The sequence below is a fragment of the Corvus hawaiiensis genome, chromosome 9 (assembly GCF_020740725.1).
Source record: "Corvus hawaiiensis isolate bCorHaw1 chromosome 9, bCorHaw1.pri.cur, whole genome shotgun sequence".
NCBI classification, from domain to species: domain Eukaryota; kingdom Metazoa; phylum Chordata; class Aves; order Passeriformes; family Corvidae; genus Corvus; species Corvus hawaiiensis.
Genome location: NC_063221.1, coordinates 28338742 through 28358047, shown reverse-complemented (window position 1 = coordinate 28358047; position 19306 = coordinate 28338742). Strand labels below are relative to the sequence as shown.

The window sequence follows — 19306 nt, the reverse complement described above, 5'->3', positions numbered from 1 at the left end:
GGAGCGGGGCACGGCGGGAGCGGCGGGAGCGGCGGGTCCCGCCCAGCCAGGGGAGGGCCCCGGGTTCCCGCAGCTCCCGCACCGGGAGCGGCCGTGCGGGGGGGGCCGCCGCCGTTGCCCGGTAGCGGCAGCTCCGCCGTGCGCGATGAAAGCCGCCGACTGGTGCCGGAGCTCGGCGGGGGCCGCTCTCGTCCTGGCCACGTCCAGCGATGCCGAGCATCCTGCCGAGAGCGTGGCGGACGGGTGAGGGGCCGGGCGGGGGCGCGGGCGCGGCTCCTCCCGCACGGAGCCCGCTGGGGCTGGGCCGGGGTCGGCCCTTCGCCCTCACGCTCCAGTCGCCGCGGAGTGGAACTGCTCGGGGCCCACCGCCATTGCGGGGTTCGTGTGGTGCCGCCAGGGTACAGAGCCTGCTCGGCGAGTTGTAAACACCTCCAGAGAGCGGCCCCATCGTTGTACAGGGCACTGCTGAAAGCACCGCAAATAAAAATGTCTCCCCCTTCCCTTCCCCCCCCCCTTTCTCCTCCCTCCTTCCCTTCTTCCCCACCGTCTTTTTCCACCCCTCTCCTTTCCCTTTCCTCTCTTCCTTTCCCGTCCGTATTTTTCTGTGATAAATTTAATTCAAGATGGTTATAGATGGAAAGCTGCAGTTGAGGGTTTTGTCCTGTTCTCTCCACAGAAGTTCCAAAACATTTTGGACGACAACAGGCATGTTCCCACAGGAATTGATTATTGGTTTTCCCAAATGTGTAAAAATCAGCAAAGTCGCCATCCAGTGTTATTTGGGTAAGACTTTGTGTCTTACAGTAGGTAATACGTGCTATATTAAAGTGTGTGTCTGTGCCTTAATGAAAGCTCCCACAGTAGTCTCATAGTCTGTAAGCAGCCACTTTTAACAGATTCATAAACATTTAACTTCACATAAAGATTCATTTTCACAAAGCCGTTGTCCTTCATGTCCACAATCTCCATAGCTTAGAGAAGAAATAAATTAGTGCTTTGAAAGTGCTTTGTGGATGTAAAGTAATAGAATAAATACAGTTATCAATAAAGAATCAGAACTTGTGTTGATATTTCAAATTTATATATATTTTAGTGCGGACCTTAAGGATTGAAAGAAGCACATCTAAAGACCCTGTGGGTTTTGAACAGTGCATTGAAAAAGGTAAGACTCCTGAGTTTGTGTGGTTTTGTGGTAACAATGTTGGTCTTTTTCAAAGAATCACTGTAACCCCTCATACATTTTTATGTAGGATTTTGCTTCCTCTCTTCTTGAAGAATAGAAATAAAGCAGGCCATCTTAGGGAGGCTGGGAGTAGAAGAAACCTGTGTATTGCACAAATACACTATTTAACTAACTTTATATTTCACTGTACAGCAGGCCTGTACCATTGCTATCAACACAAGAACAAGAAGAGCCTCATAAAAAATATATGAAACTTTTATCTGACCCTTGAAGATATGCACTATCAGATGATTATGTTTTGAATTTTGTTAAAGGGAACTTTGTTGAGATTTTCGTATGCAAACAATGCATTGGAGTTTTTTTCCCCTTGGCAATTATTATATCTCAAGATATTTTCAAAATAATTTTTGACTCTTAAAAAAGATCTTTAAGTTTACGTATCTTTTATCTGATCTGAAAAGAAAGCTATTTATATTGACTAAGTGATTTAAATATGTACTAGTTTGTAAACAAACCAGAGGAAGATCACAAGTCAGAATTATAATTTAATAGGAAAATTAAAAGAAATGAAGACAATAGCACAAGAACACTGACAGAGTCAGGATGCAGCCTGACACTCCGTTAGTCAGGGTGGTGGTAGCAGTCCAGATGAAGTCCTGCTGAAGCAGTGATCCTGTAGAAACAGTTTGGTCTTCACCTGAAGGTGCAGTGCTAGCTCTGGGAATCCAGGAGTTAAGGGCTGCTTGTGCTTTGTTCCAAACCCCAGATTAGATCCAGGTGGGGATACTTGGCTCCTCCCCCTGGGTGGAGCATGGAGCATCTGACAATGGCTTGACGTAATTCTGTGAGTCACGTGGTGGGTCCTTGATTGCCCATTAAACAGAGATAACACCTGGAGGGAGTTACCAAGGATGAGTCATGGTAGGAGATAACGAGCCCCACCTGCTTTAACAGCTCCTCAAGATTTAATACTAGCATTTCTTACAGTGCTAGTCCTTGCCAGTTTGCACACTCTCATCTTTCTCTCTTGTCTGCTTTCTCAGGAATGATCTTGTCTTTCTTTCTGTGTAAGGGAAACAGTATCTCTATCACTTTCCTTTTATTGGGCCAGAGGTCAGCATTTGGGAGGTTTTTCTACCTTTTTGTCCTTTAATATTTTATAATCTCAGCTAGCAAATTGCCTTTCATTCCAATTATAATATAACTAACTGCTCTGAAAAAATCCAGTCTGGATTGCCCCCATTCCGTACTCCGGGAAAAATCCAGTCCGGGTTTTCCCCCCAAATCCATTCCGTACTCCGGGAAAAAATCCAGTCCGGGTTTTCTCCCGAATCCATTCCGTACTCCGGGGAAAATCCAGTCCGGGTTTTCTCCCGAATCCATTCCGTACTCCGGGAAAAATCCAGTCCGGGTTTTCCCCCCAAATCCATTCCGTACTCCGGGAAAAAATCCAGTCCGGGTTTTCTCCCGAATCCATTCCGTACTCCGGGAAAAATCCAGTCCGGGTTTTCCCCCATTCCGTACTCCGGGGAATTTCCAGACCCAAAACTCAGAAGCCTCCGCAGGAACTCGCGGGATAGCGCACGTGATTAGCAGGGGATGACGTCACAGAAAAGGCTTTGTACTGTGGTGTGGGAAAAGCAAGTGCTAGGAGGAATGGTGCAGATGAACTAAGGTCAATTGGAAGGTACTCAGTCCCTTCCGGAAGGTGTTAACTTGCTGCTTGAAGCACTTTTCTCCCCCCCTTTTTTCCTCCTACCATTTTGCATATCCCAACCATTCATTGTTCTAGATAATGGAATCATTGCTGGGCTTTACTTCAGAGTGACAGTTTTATAAAAACAAGTACAAATGTAGGTCTTTCGAAGCCAAAGAGAAAACAGGTTTCCTGAAACAAGTCAACACCACATCCCACTGTCAAATGTGGGGCAGGGTGTGACAAGGGAGCTTTATTTTTTGTTTTCTTATAAAGGGCAGTCATGCCATTTATAATAATTGTAAAGTCTAAATCAAAACACCAGTTACACCTGTCTTGTTTTAACAATTCTCTGTTATGATCATGCTTGATAATGATGGCTCAGCTTAAAGGAAAAGTTCAGGTTTTCTTAATCCATTTTTTTTAACTAGAAATGTTTGTACCCTGTAAGGATATTTCTATCCCAATTACAGGTGGACTTCTTGTATAAGGCAGTGTAGTTTAATCAAATAGGGAAGTGGATAAGAAAAAGATTAAAGTTACAATGTTGGATGCATACATATATATATATATACACACATATATATATATATACACACATTTAATCTTTAGGGACCAGCCTGTATGGATAGTATAGAAAAAGAAATATTTTTTGTTTGGTTGTAGTTTTTTTTCCTGTGAAAATCAATGGTTCTGTACAGACAAACGATATACCTTAAAAGAAAAACAGCATTAACTCTGCAGTTGCATTTGGTCTGAAAGCAACCTAGTACGTGGAACACTTAATTTGTCAAGACATTCTGACAGGTCTCACCAAAAGCCCAGTATAAGCTTTACTAGTTTGGCCCATTTAATTGAAAATGGGCTTGGAAAAGGTCATAGGGAATTAGAGGTTACAGAACAAATAATCAAACCAATTAGCTATAACTTGAATCTCTTGAGCTGCCTTAAAGAGAAAGCAGACCTGACCTTGTCAAAGAGAGAAGGATATTAAAACTGCATACCAAGAAGTAATCCAGAAAGCTTAATACAAATATGTACAATATTGTAGAAGTTTGGGTTTTGTTGTTGCCATTTTGGGTTTTTTGGTGGGTTGGTTTTGTTTTGTTTTTAAAGACCAAAAGTACTAAGCCCCTCCTACCTAACATTTTGATACTCCTGTACTAAGCTCTCTATCTATTTTAGAGGTTTCTGATTCACAGTGAAGGATGCTTATTTATATTGTGATGTTAGGTACATTAAAGTCTCAGGATCTGATCCTTCTTACATGCTATATTGTAAATTAGAAATAACTCCATTGAACTTAATTAAATGTCAGTGTAAAGGTGATATAACAGGAAAAACAGGGCATGAATGCCCATATTAATTTTGATTAAAATAATCCATTCTGGGAAATCTGAAAATGTACAGCAAGTTTTTAAATGCTTTTTCTCTTCATGTATGTTGACATAAAATTCTTGTAATTCTTGTATCAGTTAGCCATTTTGCTGAATTTTATAACATTTTGAATGACAATACAAAATTGCCTCGACGAAACTTGAAGCTATCCATGTTGTATCCATTTTTTTGTTTTCTTTAGTACTGAGCTAAAAGGGTTTCTATTATTTCCTAAAAGAATTGTTATTTTTTTGAATTTTATTTTTGCTAATTTGCAGACACATATCAGATAAATGTCTGGTCAAGATCTGAAGGAGGATCAGACTAACAAAATTAATATGGGTTGTACTTCTTTTTTAATTTATTAAAGGATTGTCAGAGGGACACTTGGTTCAGATAAGCCCCCTGAAGATTATCACAAGTTTGGCCCCTTGGCTCTCTTGACTTCTCTGCTTCTCACATTGGCCAATATTTTTAGAATGGGTTCTACACCTTCTTCACTAACTTTAAAAATTTGTTTCCCAGTGTCTACAATTAACATTTTCACATGAGGGCATGCTTTGAATGATGATTTGCATTTACTTCTTAGAGATTACTTTAGTCTGAGAAAGATGGATACCAAAAGTTTAAACTACTCTCTCAGCCCAGATTATTATGCTCCACTGCCCCAGCTAGAGGCTGTGTAATTCATACCAGCTCAGGATTTGGGCTCCATTGCCCTAAAGCTGTTAGGAAACTAGAATTCAGTGTGTGGAAGGGTTTGCTGCTGAGAAAGGGATTCTTCTGCTGGACTAGAAGGCAGAGAAGCTGCAAGGTTGGATGCCTCCCTAAACAAAGGAAAACTGGCATGTTTTGCTTAATAGGAAATCACAGATAAACTTATTTTAAAAATTGCAAATTACAGTCAAAGGATGACAGTTAGACAATCCATGTGTTTTTCTAAAAACAACCTAACTTCAAATAAACAGGAGCCTATCTGATACAAAATTATCACTTTGCCACACCTTTTCTTTCACTTTTCTTCTTAGCAAAAGAGAAGAAAACTTGAAAATAAATTCTTGAATTATTAAAAATCCAACCAAATATTCCATATCTGCAATGAGGTGTAATGAAAGTTATATAGAAAACACAGTTTATTTTCAGAAACTATTATAGACCATAATAACATTCTTTGAAACCATCTCTTTGCATTCATTTTAAAACTGATTTCAACAAAGGATCTCACTGCAGGTCCTGCTTAATATCATTCAGTCATTCTGTTCATATTCCTCAGAAACATAGAATTTAATTTTCTTTTATCTCTAACATGAGTAGCATGGTAAGATCACAAGCTGAATAGATCTTGAAATGTTATTTTAGTAGGCCGTAGGAAGTTTATAAATTTAGCATTGCTGTGAAACATATTCCAGTGGTCTGTTTTTTTCCAGGACTGCTCAACATACCACACAGTTGTCTTACAACTTTGCTAGATTGCTGATTCTGAAAAGTCTGTATTTTTGAAGTAATTTCTGGCCCTGAAGAAGTGACCCTTTGTTACCTTCAACTCATCAACTGCTCTCTCATATGACATCCAAAAGTGTGGCTTGATGATTATTTTATTAGACATTAATGTAACAGTCATGTTTAAGTGAATGTTGTGAACACTGCTAGTTTCTGCAGCACTTTGGAGAGTAAAATGCTGTATAAGGGCTAAAAGCACTACTTGTGCACTTCATGTTCCAAAAATTAAAACCAGGCTTACATAGTGTAATAGAGTGCCATTTCCTGCATTGTTTGGTTTGGGGATTGGCTTTCTGTAGTGCCTCTTGGGTGACCTTTTATAACACGGTAATGAGTAGGGTATATATACACACAGTGGGATATTGCAAAAAAGTATTCTCTCGAATCGCCTTGTGAAAATAAAAAAGAACAATGTCTATGTGCAGTGTAAATTCATAGTATTTGAACTCTGGGTCCAGTGAAAACTTCACAGCATTGCACATTATTCTTTGTTATTTACCTTAAAATATATTTTCTAGATTTGCAACACACAGAAGGACAGCTCCAAATGGAAGAATTTCCAGTGAGTATTTAGAGTGTACATCAGTAGTGGTTCATGATATGGGATGTCTGGACTAAGTGGGGAGAAACCATAAAAGAACCCAAACATGTCTTTATTTACAATTATTGCTCAGTTGGTGTTAAAGAGAGGAATTTGTAGATTGTGGTGTGAAACTGCACTTCCCAGCTGCTCCTCTGTAGATTATGCTATGAAATTGCACCTGCCTAGTGCTCCTGACAATGTGCAAGGGCCCTTTCCAGAAGTGTGCCAATCTTCCCTCCTTCAATTGCTGCCTTTAAGGCTGCAGAATTCAGGAGGAGATGGGAGTTTTTTGAATTGCAGGTCAAAGAGTTTGATTTATGTGCAGTTCAAAATCAGACACCGAAATATCCAGATCCTTATGTCCAACAAACTTCTGCAAATGTGGTTTCGTATTTTTGTTACTACAGAGAATGCAATAACATTATTTTTATTCCTTCTGCAGCTTCCTGAGTTCCAAGCCACTTACTTGCGTTTTGTCATCAAATCTGCCTTTGATCATTTTGTGTCAGTGCATCGGGTGATGGCAGAGGGCACGGCAGAGAACACTTGAGTCCAGCTGAAATTTGGGCCTCCATTTAATTTTTTTATAAGGAAGTTACATTTTGATAGCTGCCCTGCAGAGCATGTTTATTATTAGACCCTTGTATTAAAGTGGTTTTTTGAAGGTATGGATGTGGTATGTATTCCTTGCTGGTTTAATGTATGGAATAGAATAGGAGAATATAGAATCATTTAGGTTGGAAAAGACTGTTAAGATCATCAAGTCCAACCACAACACAGGGCTGTTGTTAATTGTAGTAACAGCTTTCTCATTTTGTAACCTAAACTGTCAGCCTAGAACACTTGAGCATAACTGAGTCCATTTAAGTTAGTATGTTTATATCAGGCTTTCATAATACATGAATTAAAACTCGATTTCCTGTAAAATGCTTCCCTTGTGCTCTGAGGTAAATAGAAAAGAAGTGTGAACTACGCAAGTGGGATGTATTACCTCCTACTGTCAAACAAATCCTTCAAAGGTCCTTAAATTGGTAACTTTCTGATCAGCTCAAACTCAGAGATTATTAGAATGAATATAAATATCTGCTAATGCTTAGAAATAACCTGGGGAGAGAGGCAGGACAGGGAGGGAAATAAACTGAAGCCATATGAAGTGCTTTGATAGACTTTGAATAATTGTAGCTCAATCCCTTGTTTCTATAAATATTTTCTACAATCAGGTCACAGCCGCCGGTGCTTTATGCTGGGACCATCATAACAAATACTCATGGAAACAGATGTTGATAGAGATTGTCTTGCTCAGAAGCCTCCTGAAGTCAGTGAAAGGGAACATTTTAAATATACAAGTGCAATGTGTCTAGTAATGTGAAATCAGTTGCTTTGCATGCCAGTAGCCTCTTGCAAATGTCACCACCCTGAAGTTTATCCTGCAGGATATTCCTTGCAAGTGTAAATGTTGGTATCCAGAGCTCAGTGGACCCAGCTCCCACATTACTGCATGTGGTATAAGAGTAGTAAGTTACTACAGAACAGAAATTGGTGTTGCAAGGATGACACTTGAAAGCCTCTAGACAGACATAATGGACCTCGTTACAGATGCTCCTTAGATGCCCATAAAGCATTCTTTTTTTTCTTCTTGTCTCTATGGCTGTTTTTAAATTCTTTTTTTATTCCTTAGTCTTATGTTTGTGAAAAATTATTCTCGAACTTCTTTATCCAAATAGTCTTTACTCCGAAGTCCTCTTCTTTCTCTATTTCAGTTTTTCCAGGATGGCACGTATCTCCTGGGGGTGGTAATTCCAAGGCCCCACTCCTCCCTGCAAAGGCAATAAAATGACACAGTGATGCTCAGGCAGACAGAGCAGAAGTCCTTCAGAGCACAGCAGCTGCACCAGAACTGTGGGCAGGTGTGCCTGGGCTCCCTTTCCACTGGAGCCATCCCTGGGAGATGATTATGCACTGGTTACACCCTGCTGTGTCACTGGGACAGAGCCAGTGTCTGGATCCTGCAGGTGGGAAGTGTTCCTGGATCTCACAGCTTAGATGTACCTCGGGTTAGTAGTGAGCCAAAAGATAAATGTTTGAGCAAGACTGGGGTGTACATCAAATATGTACATTATAAAGGCTCAGACTGGTTGTGCTGCATGTTCATTTCTCTCCACAGTTACAGTGCATTGTGAAATGTTTAGCTCTCAAACAGAATGAAATATTGACTGTTAAATGTAAAGCAGTCTCAAGTTACCTTGAAATTTTAAAATCTCTATATTCTGCTCATTGCTGTGGATATTTTTTACCTTGTAGATGACCTTCCCTCCTTGGAGCAGGTAGAGTCGTTCTGGCAGCGCAGCATATTTTGAACTGCTCAGGTTTTCCATGGTGTCTAAAACCACTGGACATAGAGGGTGATTTTTCTGAAGAAATTGGGCTGCAATTTTTCGATCTTCAAGGCTTCTGTGATTTTTAATAACAACATTGTTTTTAAAAGCCCATCCATCTAAAACAAATGAGGGAGGGATTTAGCAAGGAACATTTTGAATAGGTGCAAGGGTGGAGATATACTGTGTGTCATATCCCAAAACTAGGTTAAAAGAATCTTGCAGTTTATTCTTAATACCAAAACCTGCCATGAAATGAAAGACTATGGGAGCACTAGAGCTTTTCAAATAAGTGGTCCCAAGATCTGCTTTTTTTTCCTTTTCATTTCATCAAACTGTATTTTCCCCTTGCCCCAGATTCAGAAATATTTGATGGATTTTAGCTGAAATTTTCCCACATAAATCGACCATAGAAATACACCAGGAGGGGAATATATGTTCTATTTGGGCAAGCTTTGTCAGTGTTGTTCATTCTACTTGATTGTACTCATTAAGCCTATAAACCAAAATTATAGGTCTGTGAGAAGTGAAACACATGAGCCAGGACACACCTTTGTTTTTCAGAACTATGCAAACAAACATTTGCACACAACTCTTCCTAATAAAGTAAAAACTAGTTAAAAGGGTTTGATGACTGACTTAGTCATTACCTGATTCTCAGCTGCTGAAAATGACATATTGCTAGAAAACTATAAATGTTAGGTTTTAGAAAAACATTTAATCCTGGGATAAAAGCAGTGCCAATGTGTTACTTAGAATCCAGTGTAGATAAACAAGGGTGCATTGTTTGCTTGCTAAATTTTTCAAATTGGAGTCTGTGTCTTGTCCTTGGAAAATGTTAAAAACTAGGGGTTTTTTCTGTTAACACATAACATGCTGGCATTGTACACTTAACTTTTGTTCTATGAAATGTCTTTTCTTCCTCTTTCCAAAAGGAGCTGCACTAACACTTAGATGCAATTTTTAAAACATATAACTCTGTCCTTCACAGAGCTGGGTGTCTTCAGCAGGAGTAACTCAGTGTAAAGTCAGATGTGTGAGTAAAATCTTAGGAGAATTAGGGACACAAACTGGGCCCTCGATGTGGTGTTGCCACTTGATTTGAAGGTTTCTCTCCTGTTTTCAGCCCCCTCCTTTGCTAACACGCTTTTTTTTTCTAGAGGAAATGACACATCTGAAGCTGTGGTTGGCATCACTGTGGTGTTTGTACTGTACCTACTGCGTGAGCTTCCTCAATGTAGATGATAAGGAAATCTGCTACTGAGCTGAAATCTTTGATGAGCTTGTTGAACTCATCAAATTTTAACATAAATGAAGGTCAGGTGCAACTTCCAAAATTCAGGATTAAAGGTCGGTTATCTGGGAAAAAAAAAAAAAAAAATTGTGGTTAAGCGAAGGGAGGAAGGATAGAACTAAATAGACTGAACTGAGCCTCTGGTGCAGAGATTCCTGGGCAACACTAAGTCACTGATTCCATAAACCTCTCCTAGGTCATTAAAATCAGCAGCAGAACCTCTGCATCTCTGCAAAGCAGGCTTAAAGGTGCTTTTCCTAGCCTGGCTCTGATCTGTGCCGCATCCAGCAAGGAGTGTACCGGAAGGAGCCCTGCCCAGTACAGGCAGCAGGCACCCTGCAGTCACACAGCTTCTCTTTTCCTCATCACAAGGGCAAATTTTCAAGCTACCAACGTTTTTGGGATAGGGAACTGATCCAAAATCTCAGCCTCCCAGGGATCTTTAGTATGGAGCAACTTCAAAAATACTAAACATGGCCTTCTGCAAGGTTATCCAGGGACAGTGGTTCAGGGGTGGGCATTAAGGACAGAGTCCCAGTGCCTTTTCATGTCCAGATTTTTTTAGATGTGTCAGTTCAAGCTGAGCTGAGGGGAAGCTGCAGACTTTTCAGTCATGCATCACAGGCTTTCATGCTTTCAATGTATTTCTGCAATTTCCTGTCCAAACAGAACTCTGGTTATATATTATTATTAAACTAACCTTACACTGGCAAAAGTATCTGCAGTTGCTTACAAATTAACACAGTATTGTGTTGGTGTTGGCATCTGTTTGCAAGACCTTGATGTAAGAGAGCTTGCAGGATTTTTAAGCACCTCTTTTAGTCTGGTTATGCTAAATTACATGAAATTTGTTCAAGATCTTTCTGGCTGGGGTTAACTTAAAAGCTGCTGCTAACACAGATCCACATCCTAAAGAATTAAATAACAGTGGTACCTTCATGTAGATCTGTGTATCTCTCTTCCATTTTGCGTCCCATCTCCTACATAAATATCTCTATATAATTAGGAAAGCAGAGTGAGAGAAGGATGTAATTCCTCCCATGGGGATGGAGGCTGCAGCTTAATTATTAATTCCATGTTCTGCTGAGATCTCAGTGGGAGGCAGTGGACAAAGTACAAAGCAGCTACTTCTGCTTTATTCCCAGCCACTTTGGATCTGGAAAAACCCACCCTGTGCTTTCTAGGCTTTAGGCTGGCTAAGGGAGTTGGTGTGGAATTTTCTGTATGGACAGGGAACGACAGCCAACACTTGTGAATCATTGCAAACGGTTCAATTCTGGGCCTTCTCTCCTGAAAGCAAATTATTACCTTGGCTTTCAGCAGAAAATCAAGAGGCAGCTGGAGTAAATGTGCTGCATCTTCTCCATGAAGTGAGTGCTGGTGGTGTGCACGTGATGCACTCAGGTGCCAGCTGCCTGTCCCTGTTCCCTCAGCAGAAACTCCTCATTTATGCTCTCAGCAAACCAAACCCAGCTACACGGCTCAAGTACTGACCTGCCATGAAATCCAGGAGGTGACGAACTTCCCCGCCGAGGGTCACCACCGGCGTGTTGGGTGCTGGGTGTCCCTCATAGGCTTCATCCTCCAGCCTCTTCCACTTCACCTTCAGCACAAACAGCAAATACTTGAAGCTGAAAAAGGTTGGGCCCCAGTTTTCGTAGCTGAACTTTGGATTCTGGTTCATTCTGCTCTTCTCGCCCATCTTTAGGATGTACCTTTTCATGGCGTTAGGGAACAGTATCATCAGTGTTTTGCCAACAACAACAGACAGAGTAACCTGCAGAAGAATCAGGATTTTCTGTAGGAATACCCTGGGGCCAAACATCGTGGTGGAGAGGTCTGGCTGCTCCCGATGGGAGCACAATGCGAGGTAGGGGCAAAGGTAGAGGGTGAGGGGGAGGGAAAACGTTCACGTGTTTGGTTGAGTTTCTGCCTTGCCTTGCACACTGTCCCCTGCCTGCACTTCAGTCGCTGTGTGAGCAAGGATCCTGTCAGCTGTGCTCCCTCCAGCTGCACCAAAAGGCATCCTCTGCAGCCAGGGTGGATGCGTGGTGCTCACTGCAGAGCTGTGAGGCTCATCCACAAATGTGGTCTGTGTTTTACTAATGAGAGGAGCGGGATCAGGGTGTTCTCCCCGAATCCCGGACTAAAGACTAAGGTGCTGATGCTTGAGGCCTTGGGGTGATGCAGATGCTGTGCAAACAGTGTCCTGCTCCTCCTGCTCTGCCTGGTCTGGGGCTCTGCTGCACTCCAGGGTTTGGCATTTTGGGGCTGAAAGATAAAAAAACCCCAACAAACAAACAAACAAACAAACAACTCCATTATATATAATAGCCAGCTGGCCCCCAGCAAAGGAAGGATGTGGATCCGTTGGAGTGAGGCCTCGAGAGGCCACCAAGATCAGCGGGATGGAGCAGGAAATGCAGGGACAACTGGGATTGTTCAGCCTGGAGAAGGCTTTGTGGTGACTTAATTGTGGCCTTCTGGCACCTGAAGGGAGACAGGACAGATGGAGAGAGGCCATTGGCATGGGCCTGGAGTGACAGGTCAAGGGGAAATGCTTCAAACAAAGAGAGAGCAGGTTCAGATTAAGTATGAAGAAGAAATTCTTTCCTGTGAGGGTGGTGAGGCCCTGGCACAGGGTGCCCAGAGGAGCTGTGGCTGCCCCATCCCCGGCAGTGTCCAAGGCCAGGTTGGACGGGGCTTGGAGCAACCCGGTCTGGTGGGAGGTGTCCACCACGGCAGGGGATGGAACGGGATGATCTTTAATGTCCCTTCCAACCCAAAGCATTCTGTGACTCTCTGATAAAACTCTCAGTTATCAGAACATGCAGTGTACGTAGATGTATAAGCGTATGCTTAGCTACAGCCCCAGTGTGTATTTGTGCACCGACGGTGGCACCCCTGACCAGCCGCGCTGGGGCCGCGGCGAGCCCTTTAAGGGGGCGGGCGAGCGCGCACGCGGAAGCGCCGCGCGGGCTCTGATTGGCCGGTGCCAGCCGCGTCGCCGTCGAGGCTGTCGCGCCCCGAGGGGCGGGGGCAGAGGCGCCCGGCGGCGCCGCTGATTGGCTGCGGCTGCGCGGCGGACGCGGCCCCTTTAAGGGAGCGGAGCGGCGGTGCGGGGCCGTGGCGGAGCCGAGGTGCGGCGGGGACGGAGGCACGGGCGGGGGGCGCGGCTGCGGGGCACAGCAGCGCTGGCACAGCGCGGGGGACAGGACTCGTGCCAGCGCTGTCCCTGTCCTCTTGCAGGAGGGTCGGGCCCCGGGGAGCTGATCCTCATCCAGGCGGATGAATGGCGACGGCGGACGACCTCAAATTTCAAGGTAAAGGCGATGTCGCAGGTGCGGACGCGGGGCTGGGGCCCGGCTCGGGGAGCCGTCAGGCGCTGGAGGCTTTGGCAGCGATTCTGAGCGTTCGCAGAATAAAAACGTCCAGGGAGTTTTGCAGGTGGGGTCAGGATGGGGGAGTCAGGTGTCCTGAATTTTCTGAGGTGAAATTGTGCTGCTGGCGAATTAAAAAATGCAACCGTCGTTGACTGAAATCGTGGACTGAAATCCTGTGTGGTGGAAAGTGACAGCTGGAAAGGGGCAGAGCGCTCTGTAACCTGCAAAAGGCCCCGGTTTCAGACTTCCTTAGTTTTTGATAAAAAATTTCTTGTCGGTTTTTGGAGAATATTAAAAGTGCCCATTTTTTCAGAGAGGCAGCTTTTCCCTCCCCTTGCAGAGACCTGCTGTCCTCGGGCCGGGGCTGTTGGCAGGGAAGGAGGGCAGGCTCCGCTGGGGCCATTGGAACATCCTGCAGGCAGACTGGCAGGAAAGGTGGCCTCACACTTCATTAAGTGAGTAAAGGTTCAGCTTGATCCGTGTCAGTTTGGGCTTTAGGAAACAGATCGTACCCAACATGCCTAAGCTAGCGATTACACTGTCTCAGGGTCTTTATGTGGTTTTTTGAGCCATGACAACAAAAATTTTAGTGTTTTGATCATCGCCTGTTTTGTGATGTACTTATTTGCAGAATTTGACGATGCAGCTAATTTGCTTGCAGCAAATCCTGATGCCACCACCATAAGCATCGATGAGCCGGTCGAAATCCCCAAGAATCAGCACAGCCGCCTGCAGGAGCCAGGAAGGGAAGAGGATGATGAGTTACTGGGCACTGACGACTCCGATAAAACAGAGGTAATGCTCTCACACCTGCTGGTGGAGGCCTGTGAGAAAGATGGAGAGGGACTTCTTACAAGAGCATGCAGAGAACAGGACAAGGAGGAATGGATTTTAAAAGAGAAGAGGTTTAGATTGTGATTCTGACAGCAAAAGGAACATGTCATGGTGTTGAGGGTGTGTGTTACAGATGATGTGGCAGCAGGTAGTAACAGGCTGCTCTTTAGAATCCCAGGCCACAATTCTGCTTACAGGGAGATAAGAGACTGACTGCTAACAGATACTGGAGGGGGAAAGGAAACCATTACATAATTCATAGGAAGTACCACCCAGTTAAGTTTGTTTGCTGTTTTGGTGCCAAAATCATGTGACTACAGTGTAAATGAGCTAGTAATGTATAAATTGCCTGCTTGTAACACTTTCCATGTTGCCTTTCCCACCACCCAGCTGCTTGCAGGACAGAAGAAAAGTGCCCCTTTCTGGACTTTTGAGTACTACCAGACCTTCTTCGATGTGGACACATACCAGGTTAATACTCTGCTCCAGAGGAGAGCTGTTGTCTGAATTATGCCTTATCCATTGAGGTTTTTTACCTTCTTGCATTGCCAGTCAGACAAATCCTTACGTTTCATAGGTCCTGGACAGAATCAAAGGGTCAGTGTTCCCAGTACCAGGGAAGAACTTTGTAAGGCTGTATATCCGCAGCAATCCCGACCTTTATGGTAGGTAGAAGGTGTGAGAAGTTATTTTCTGTGCTAAATATTCTGAGTTTATATTTCTTCTTACTTGCTAGCCTTAAAAAAGGAGAGCAGAGGGTGTGCTATTGGTTTTGTTTCCTTTTAAGGTCCATTTTGGATATGTGCCACACTCGTGTTCACCATTGCTGTTAGTGGCAATCTCTCGAATTTCTTCATCCATCTGGGCAAACCAACGTACCACTACGTGCCTGAGTTCAGAAAAGGTTTGCAAGTAGTCATTTGTGGGGGTTTTTGGTTGGGTTTTTTGTTGTGGGGTGTTTTTTGCTTTTTTTTTTAATGTGCAAATGAAGTAATATAAAACCAGGTCACGGCTTTGATTTAGCAGAGTCTTTTGATTGATTACTGTCTTTAAATTTTTAGAGATGTGAAACAAGTCCTTAAGGTGGGCTGTCACTGGCAGAACCCTGTTTCTCCAGAGCATAAAGTAGTTCCAGGGTTTTAGAAGAGCAAGCAGGAATAATTAGTTATTTTTTAGCCTTAGTGAATGTCTCCTTGTACAGAGAGTGAAAGCCCAGCACTGGCCACCGTGGTGCTTTGCTGGGTGCTTTCCTGGATCTGTGGCCTCCCAGGAACTTGCAGGCCTCAGGCAGAAAATTACCAGATCAGATTATCACTCATACCACCTGCCAAGGGCTGGAAGTTGTTACCTTCTGGCAAATGCAGAAATAAACAAAAGATGTTCCACTGATCTGTTCCCCAAAGAACTCAGAATGAGGAGCCAGTTTTTCGATATCTGTCTTTGTGTTATGAGGGAAGCTGCTGTCCCTCCAAAGGAACACAGCTTCTCTTTGTTTCCAAAATCCTTAATGTACTGGGAAGAACGCTGCCACTTGGGAATGCAGTCACTTGAATAATTTCAGATTTGACACTAGCTGCTAGTAGCTGAATTTCTATTTTTAACGAAGTTTTTCCTGCCTCTGTGGTTTTTCCTTTCCAACTGAAACCAACAGCATTTTGTACACAGGTGTAATAAAGAAATTGAAAATACCAAGAGATTTTTTTTCTGAAGTTTTTACTTTTAAACTAACTTGAAGTGCTGGCAGAGTAGTGAGTGTAAACTAGGTATAAATGCAAAGTTCTCAGTTTATTAATAATTCGGGCTTCCATCTTTTGGAAGTATCTTCACAGGTAGCTTTTTAGTTTTCATGCTGAATGCTTCTACACCTTTGATTCTGACAGGATTCAAAGTAGAAAATTAAATCTTTTGTTGTGTTTCCAGTGTCCATAGCAGCTACAACGATTTATGCATATGCTTGGCTTGTTCCCCTTGCTCTCTGGGGATTCCTGATGTGGAGGAACAGTAAAGTCATGAACATTGTCTCCTACTCGTTCCTGGAGATAGTTTGTGTATATGGCTACTCCCTCTTCATTTACATTCCCACCGCGGTATGTATGGCTAAAGAGTGCACCTCTCACCTGTCCTGCTTGAGAAGATTTGCTGTTTCTTAAAATATTTTTGATATTTGTTGAAATTTCGGGACTGGGAGAATCTTTTGCTCTTTTTCTTGAAGCTTGTCTAATGTAAATGTGTCTTGTGGGTGCTGGAAAAGCCCAGGACAGGTCATTTCCCCAGAGGCAGCAAACCCAAGCAAGGTGCTGCTGGTGAGCCCAGAAGACAGCCTCAAGAACTGGGATGTGTGTGTCCCCAGGGAACAGATAGGCAATGTTGATGGCTCCAAAGACAAGTTTCCCTGGCTGGGGACAGGCCTTGGAGGGAGTGGCATAACTTGGGATTCGCTCTTGTTGTGTCTGGGAATGAAGCTCTTACTCTTTCCTCCAGTAACAGAGATGTGTCAGATAAAGGCATGAGTTAATTTGTGCACGAATCAGCTGGAAGGGATGGCGTGTCACAGAACACACGGCCCCTTTGACAGCCCTTTCCCTGCCTTTTCCAGATTTTGTGGATCATTCCGCAGAAGGTGGTGCGCTGGGTGCTGGTGGTGTTCTCGCTGTGCCTCTCGGGGTCCGTGTTGGTGATGACCTTCTGGCCCGCGGTCCGAGACGACAACCGCAGGATCGCAGTGGCCACCGTGGCCACCATCCTGCTGCTTCACGCCCTGCTGGCTGTTGGCTGTTTGGTAGGACACTGCCATTCCTTTGCCCTAATCTCCTATTTCCTAGGACAGGTGGCATGTTATGGGACAGGGGAGGAAGGATTGGCTGATCACTGGAAAACCGCTGATGTAAAAATTCCAGTTATTTTAAATGTAGCGAAAAATTGATGCCAATGTGACCCTGACAGTGCTGGTAATAAATTCAGTAATCAATTATGGAATCATAGAACATCTCCCAAGATGGAGGGGACCCATCATGGTCATTGAGTCCAACCCCCACAGAACACTCTTGAATGTACCTGGAATTCATCATAGTATCAGCAAAGCATTAATCTTTATAGTATCCAGTGGCACTTTATTCCAATGAGTACTATGCTTAGTCCTTTAGAAGGATTAAATGTTCAATATTAAGCATGTGCTTATGGGCTTTGGCAGGTTTGTGTTTTCATACACAGTAAGTGTTAGGAAACAGAAGACCCTGATGCCACTGAAATACACAATGAACACTTAAATTATTTGTTTCCTTGTTGAACTAGGTAGAAGGGTATCAGCCAGGCCTCAGCTTCCACAGCTTCCAGGGTAGACAGATTTGGTTCCCCACAGCTCAGTGTGCAGGGAGGCAACAGCAAAACAAAACTGTCCTTGGATCTGCAATCCAACCCTTTCCACTACAGGTCTTTTTCGAAGGCCTTGGCTGCTAACAGTTAAATTTAAAAGTACAGTTCAGAGTACTGTTTTAATTGACTCTTTCTAATTGATAAAAACAGAAAAAGATTCAAATTTGCCATTTCAGTGCTGTGTTTGTAGCTGTGTTTGGTGGGTATGGAAAGAAGGAGCTGGGATAAGGCAGCACAGTATGTTTCTCTCTAATTTTTTTTCGCCTCTGATAATGTAGGCATACTTTTTTGATGCCCCTGAACTGGATATTCCTGCACCTATTATCCCTGCTCACAATGGAACCACAGTAATAACAAAGAGTCACTAAATAAGGTAAGAACTCAATCTAAACGGTTTTTTTCTGCAGTCATCACAGACATCTTGAAACTTTTCTCCATCACTGTGGTTGAATGGAAAGGGGTTTAACGGATTAATTTTGCTAAATGGGGTCTATGTATAAATAACATCTATTAACTTTGTTTCAGTTGTAAGTTTTAAGTACAGATGTAAAGACTGAGAAGACTGAGGAGCAAAGATAGGTTATCTTTCTTTTCTTTGAGGTTTACTCTTGGTGAAGAGACTCATAGTTAAATAAATAATATACTCAGCCCCTTACAAAAACCCGAAAGCATTTATTTGAATTCTGCACGAGTGAAACTTAAGCAATAAACTGTTACACTCCAGTTTTTCTTTCCTTTTAATGTAAAAAGCAGATTGGATTTTTCCCCTTGCTGTTTGAGACAGCGTTCCAGAGCAGTGGCTGTGTGTGGGGACATCCGTGTGGGCTCTGGGCAGGGCTGACTCAGAGCCTGAGCCATCCATCCCTCTGGACTGCATTCCTTCTGTGGGATAGCTTGAGGATTTGCTTCCTGGTATCTGGGACTGCTGCCAGCAGGAGATGACATCTGAATTCTGTTGGATAGTTCTGTGGAGCAGGTCCAGAAGCAGGCTAATAGACATGTAAAGGCCAGGCCACTCCAAGTACACCAGCCACAAGTGTGTTTGTGAAAATCAGGGTATTTACTGAATAGAAGCTATATTCGATTTAAAATAAACAAATAATATAAAAAATAGCCAAATGTGCCTAGCAAAAGGCACATAAAAAATTACACAATCCAGTCACCCAGGTCAACTTCAGTGGCATTTCCTTCTGCAAAATCAGTTTTTAATTCTAGATACCTAATAAGAATCAATATGACAGTAATGAATTTTAGTATTGAGACCTAAATATGTGTGCTGTTGTGTCCTCTGGTGAGGAGCTGAAGTATTCACGGGAGTTATTTGTCTCTTTCAGATGACAGCACCACTTCCTCCATCTATACAGTAGTTTTGTTTAGATGATTTTTTTCACTGAAGACCATGGAAACTTCAAGGACGGGGGCTGTATTTTGCAGCAGGATGGACAGTGATGTCCCATGGACATCTCCATGCTCACTGGATACTGACTGGTTCCATGAGGAGAGCGAACCATTGATCCCAGTCCAGAACAGAAAGGGTTTTTATGTTTGGTTGGGATTTTTTTATGTTTTGGTTTTTTTTTTGGGGGGGGAGGGAATTTATTTTGGTTTTTTCTTTAATTCAGTCTATGCTCACTACACTGTTTTGCCTCTGAATAAAGCGTTCTGAAGGCGATGTGATCCATATTTTGTGCACAAAGCATCTTAACGCT

At 43.2% G+C, this 19306-nt stretch overlaps 3 protein-coding genes across 6 annotated transcripts; 2 read left to right on the top strand and 1 right to left on the bottom strand.

Moving 5' to 3' along the window:
- Positions 1-36: 36 nt before the first annotated feature.
- On the top strand, positions 37-9608 carry HSPB11 (heat shock protein family B (small) member 11). 2 transcript variants are annotated; one of them, XR_007205432.1, is made up of 6 exons: positions 37-243; positions 677-783; positions 1094-1162; positions 6275-6318; positions 6782-7004; positions 8100-9608. XR_007205432.1 is itself a non-coding variant. In XM_048313162.1 (5 exons), exons 1-5 carry the CDS (start codon positions 146-148, stop codon positions 6887-6889), a joined length of 426 nt encoding a protein of 141 aa, XP_048169119.1. In that variant the 5' UTR covers positions 37-145; the 3' UTR covers positions 6890-7007. The 2 variants fall into 2 exon arrangements, 1 of the variants encoding a protein (XP_048169119.1); XM_048313162.1 differs by lacking the exon at positions 8100-9608 and having other exon boundaries at positions 6782-7007.
- DIO1 (iodothyronine deiodinase 1) lies at positions 7489-11901 on the bottom strand. Of its 2 annotated transcripts, XM_048313161.1 has the most exons (4): positions 11503-11900; positions 9930-10073; positions 8634-8833; positions 7489-8156 (listed from the first exon to the last, which is right to left on the bottom strand). In XM_048313161.1, the coding sequence occupies exons 1-4, from the start codon at positions 11831-11833 to the stop codon at positions 8091-8093; spliced, it is 741 nt and encodes a 246-aa protein (XP_048169118.1). In that variant the 5' UTR covers positions 11834-11900; the 3' UTR covers positions 7489-8090. The 2 variants fall into 2 exon arrangements, with proteins under 2 accessions (XP_048169118.1, XP_048169117.1); XM_048313160.1 differs by lacking the exon at positions 7489-8156 and having other exon boundaries at positions 8556-8833; positions 11503-11901.
- A 1155-nt stretch (positions 11902-13056) lies between these two features.
- YIPF1 (Yip1 domain family member 1) lies at positions 13057-19269 on the top strand. 2 transcript variants are annotated; one of them, XM_048313109.1, is made up of 10 exons: positions 13057-13148; positions 13258-13331; positions 14053-14186; positions 14616-14696; positions 14803-14890; positions 15013-15129; positions 16146-16312; positions 16822-17004; positions 17876-17970; positions 18932-19269. In XM_048313109.1, exons 2-9 carry the CDS (start codon positions 13301-13303, stop codon positions 17963-17965), a joined length of 891 nt encoding a protein of 296 aa, XP_048169066.1. In that variant the 5' UTR covers positions 13057-13148; positions 13258-13300; the 3' UTR covers positions 17966-17970; positions 18932-19269. The 2 variants fall into 2 exon arrangements, with proteins under 2 accessions (XP_048169066.1, XP_048169065.1); XM_048313108.1 differs by having other exon boundaries at positions 14023-14186.
- Positions 19270-19306: the final 37 nt, after the last annotated feature.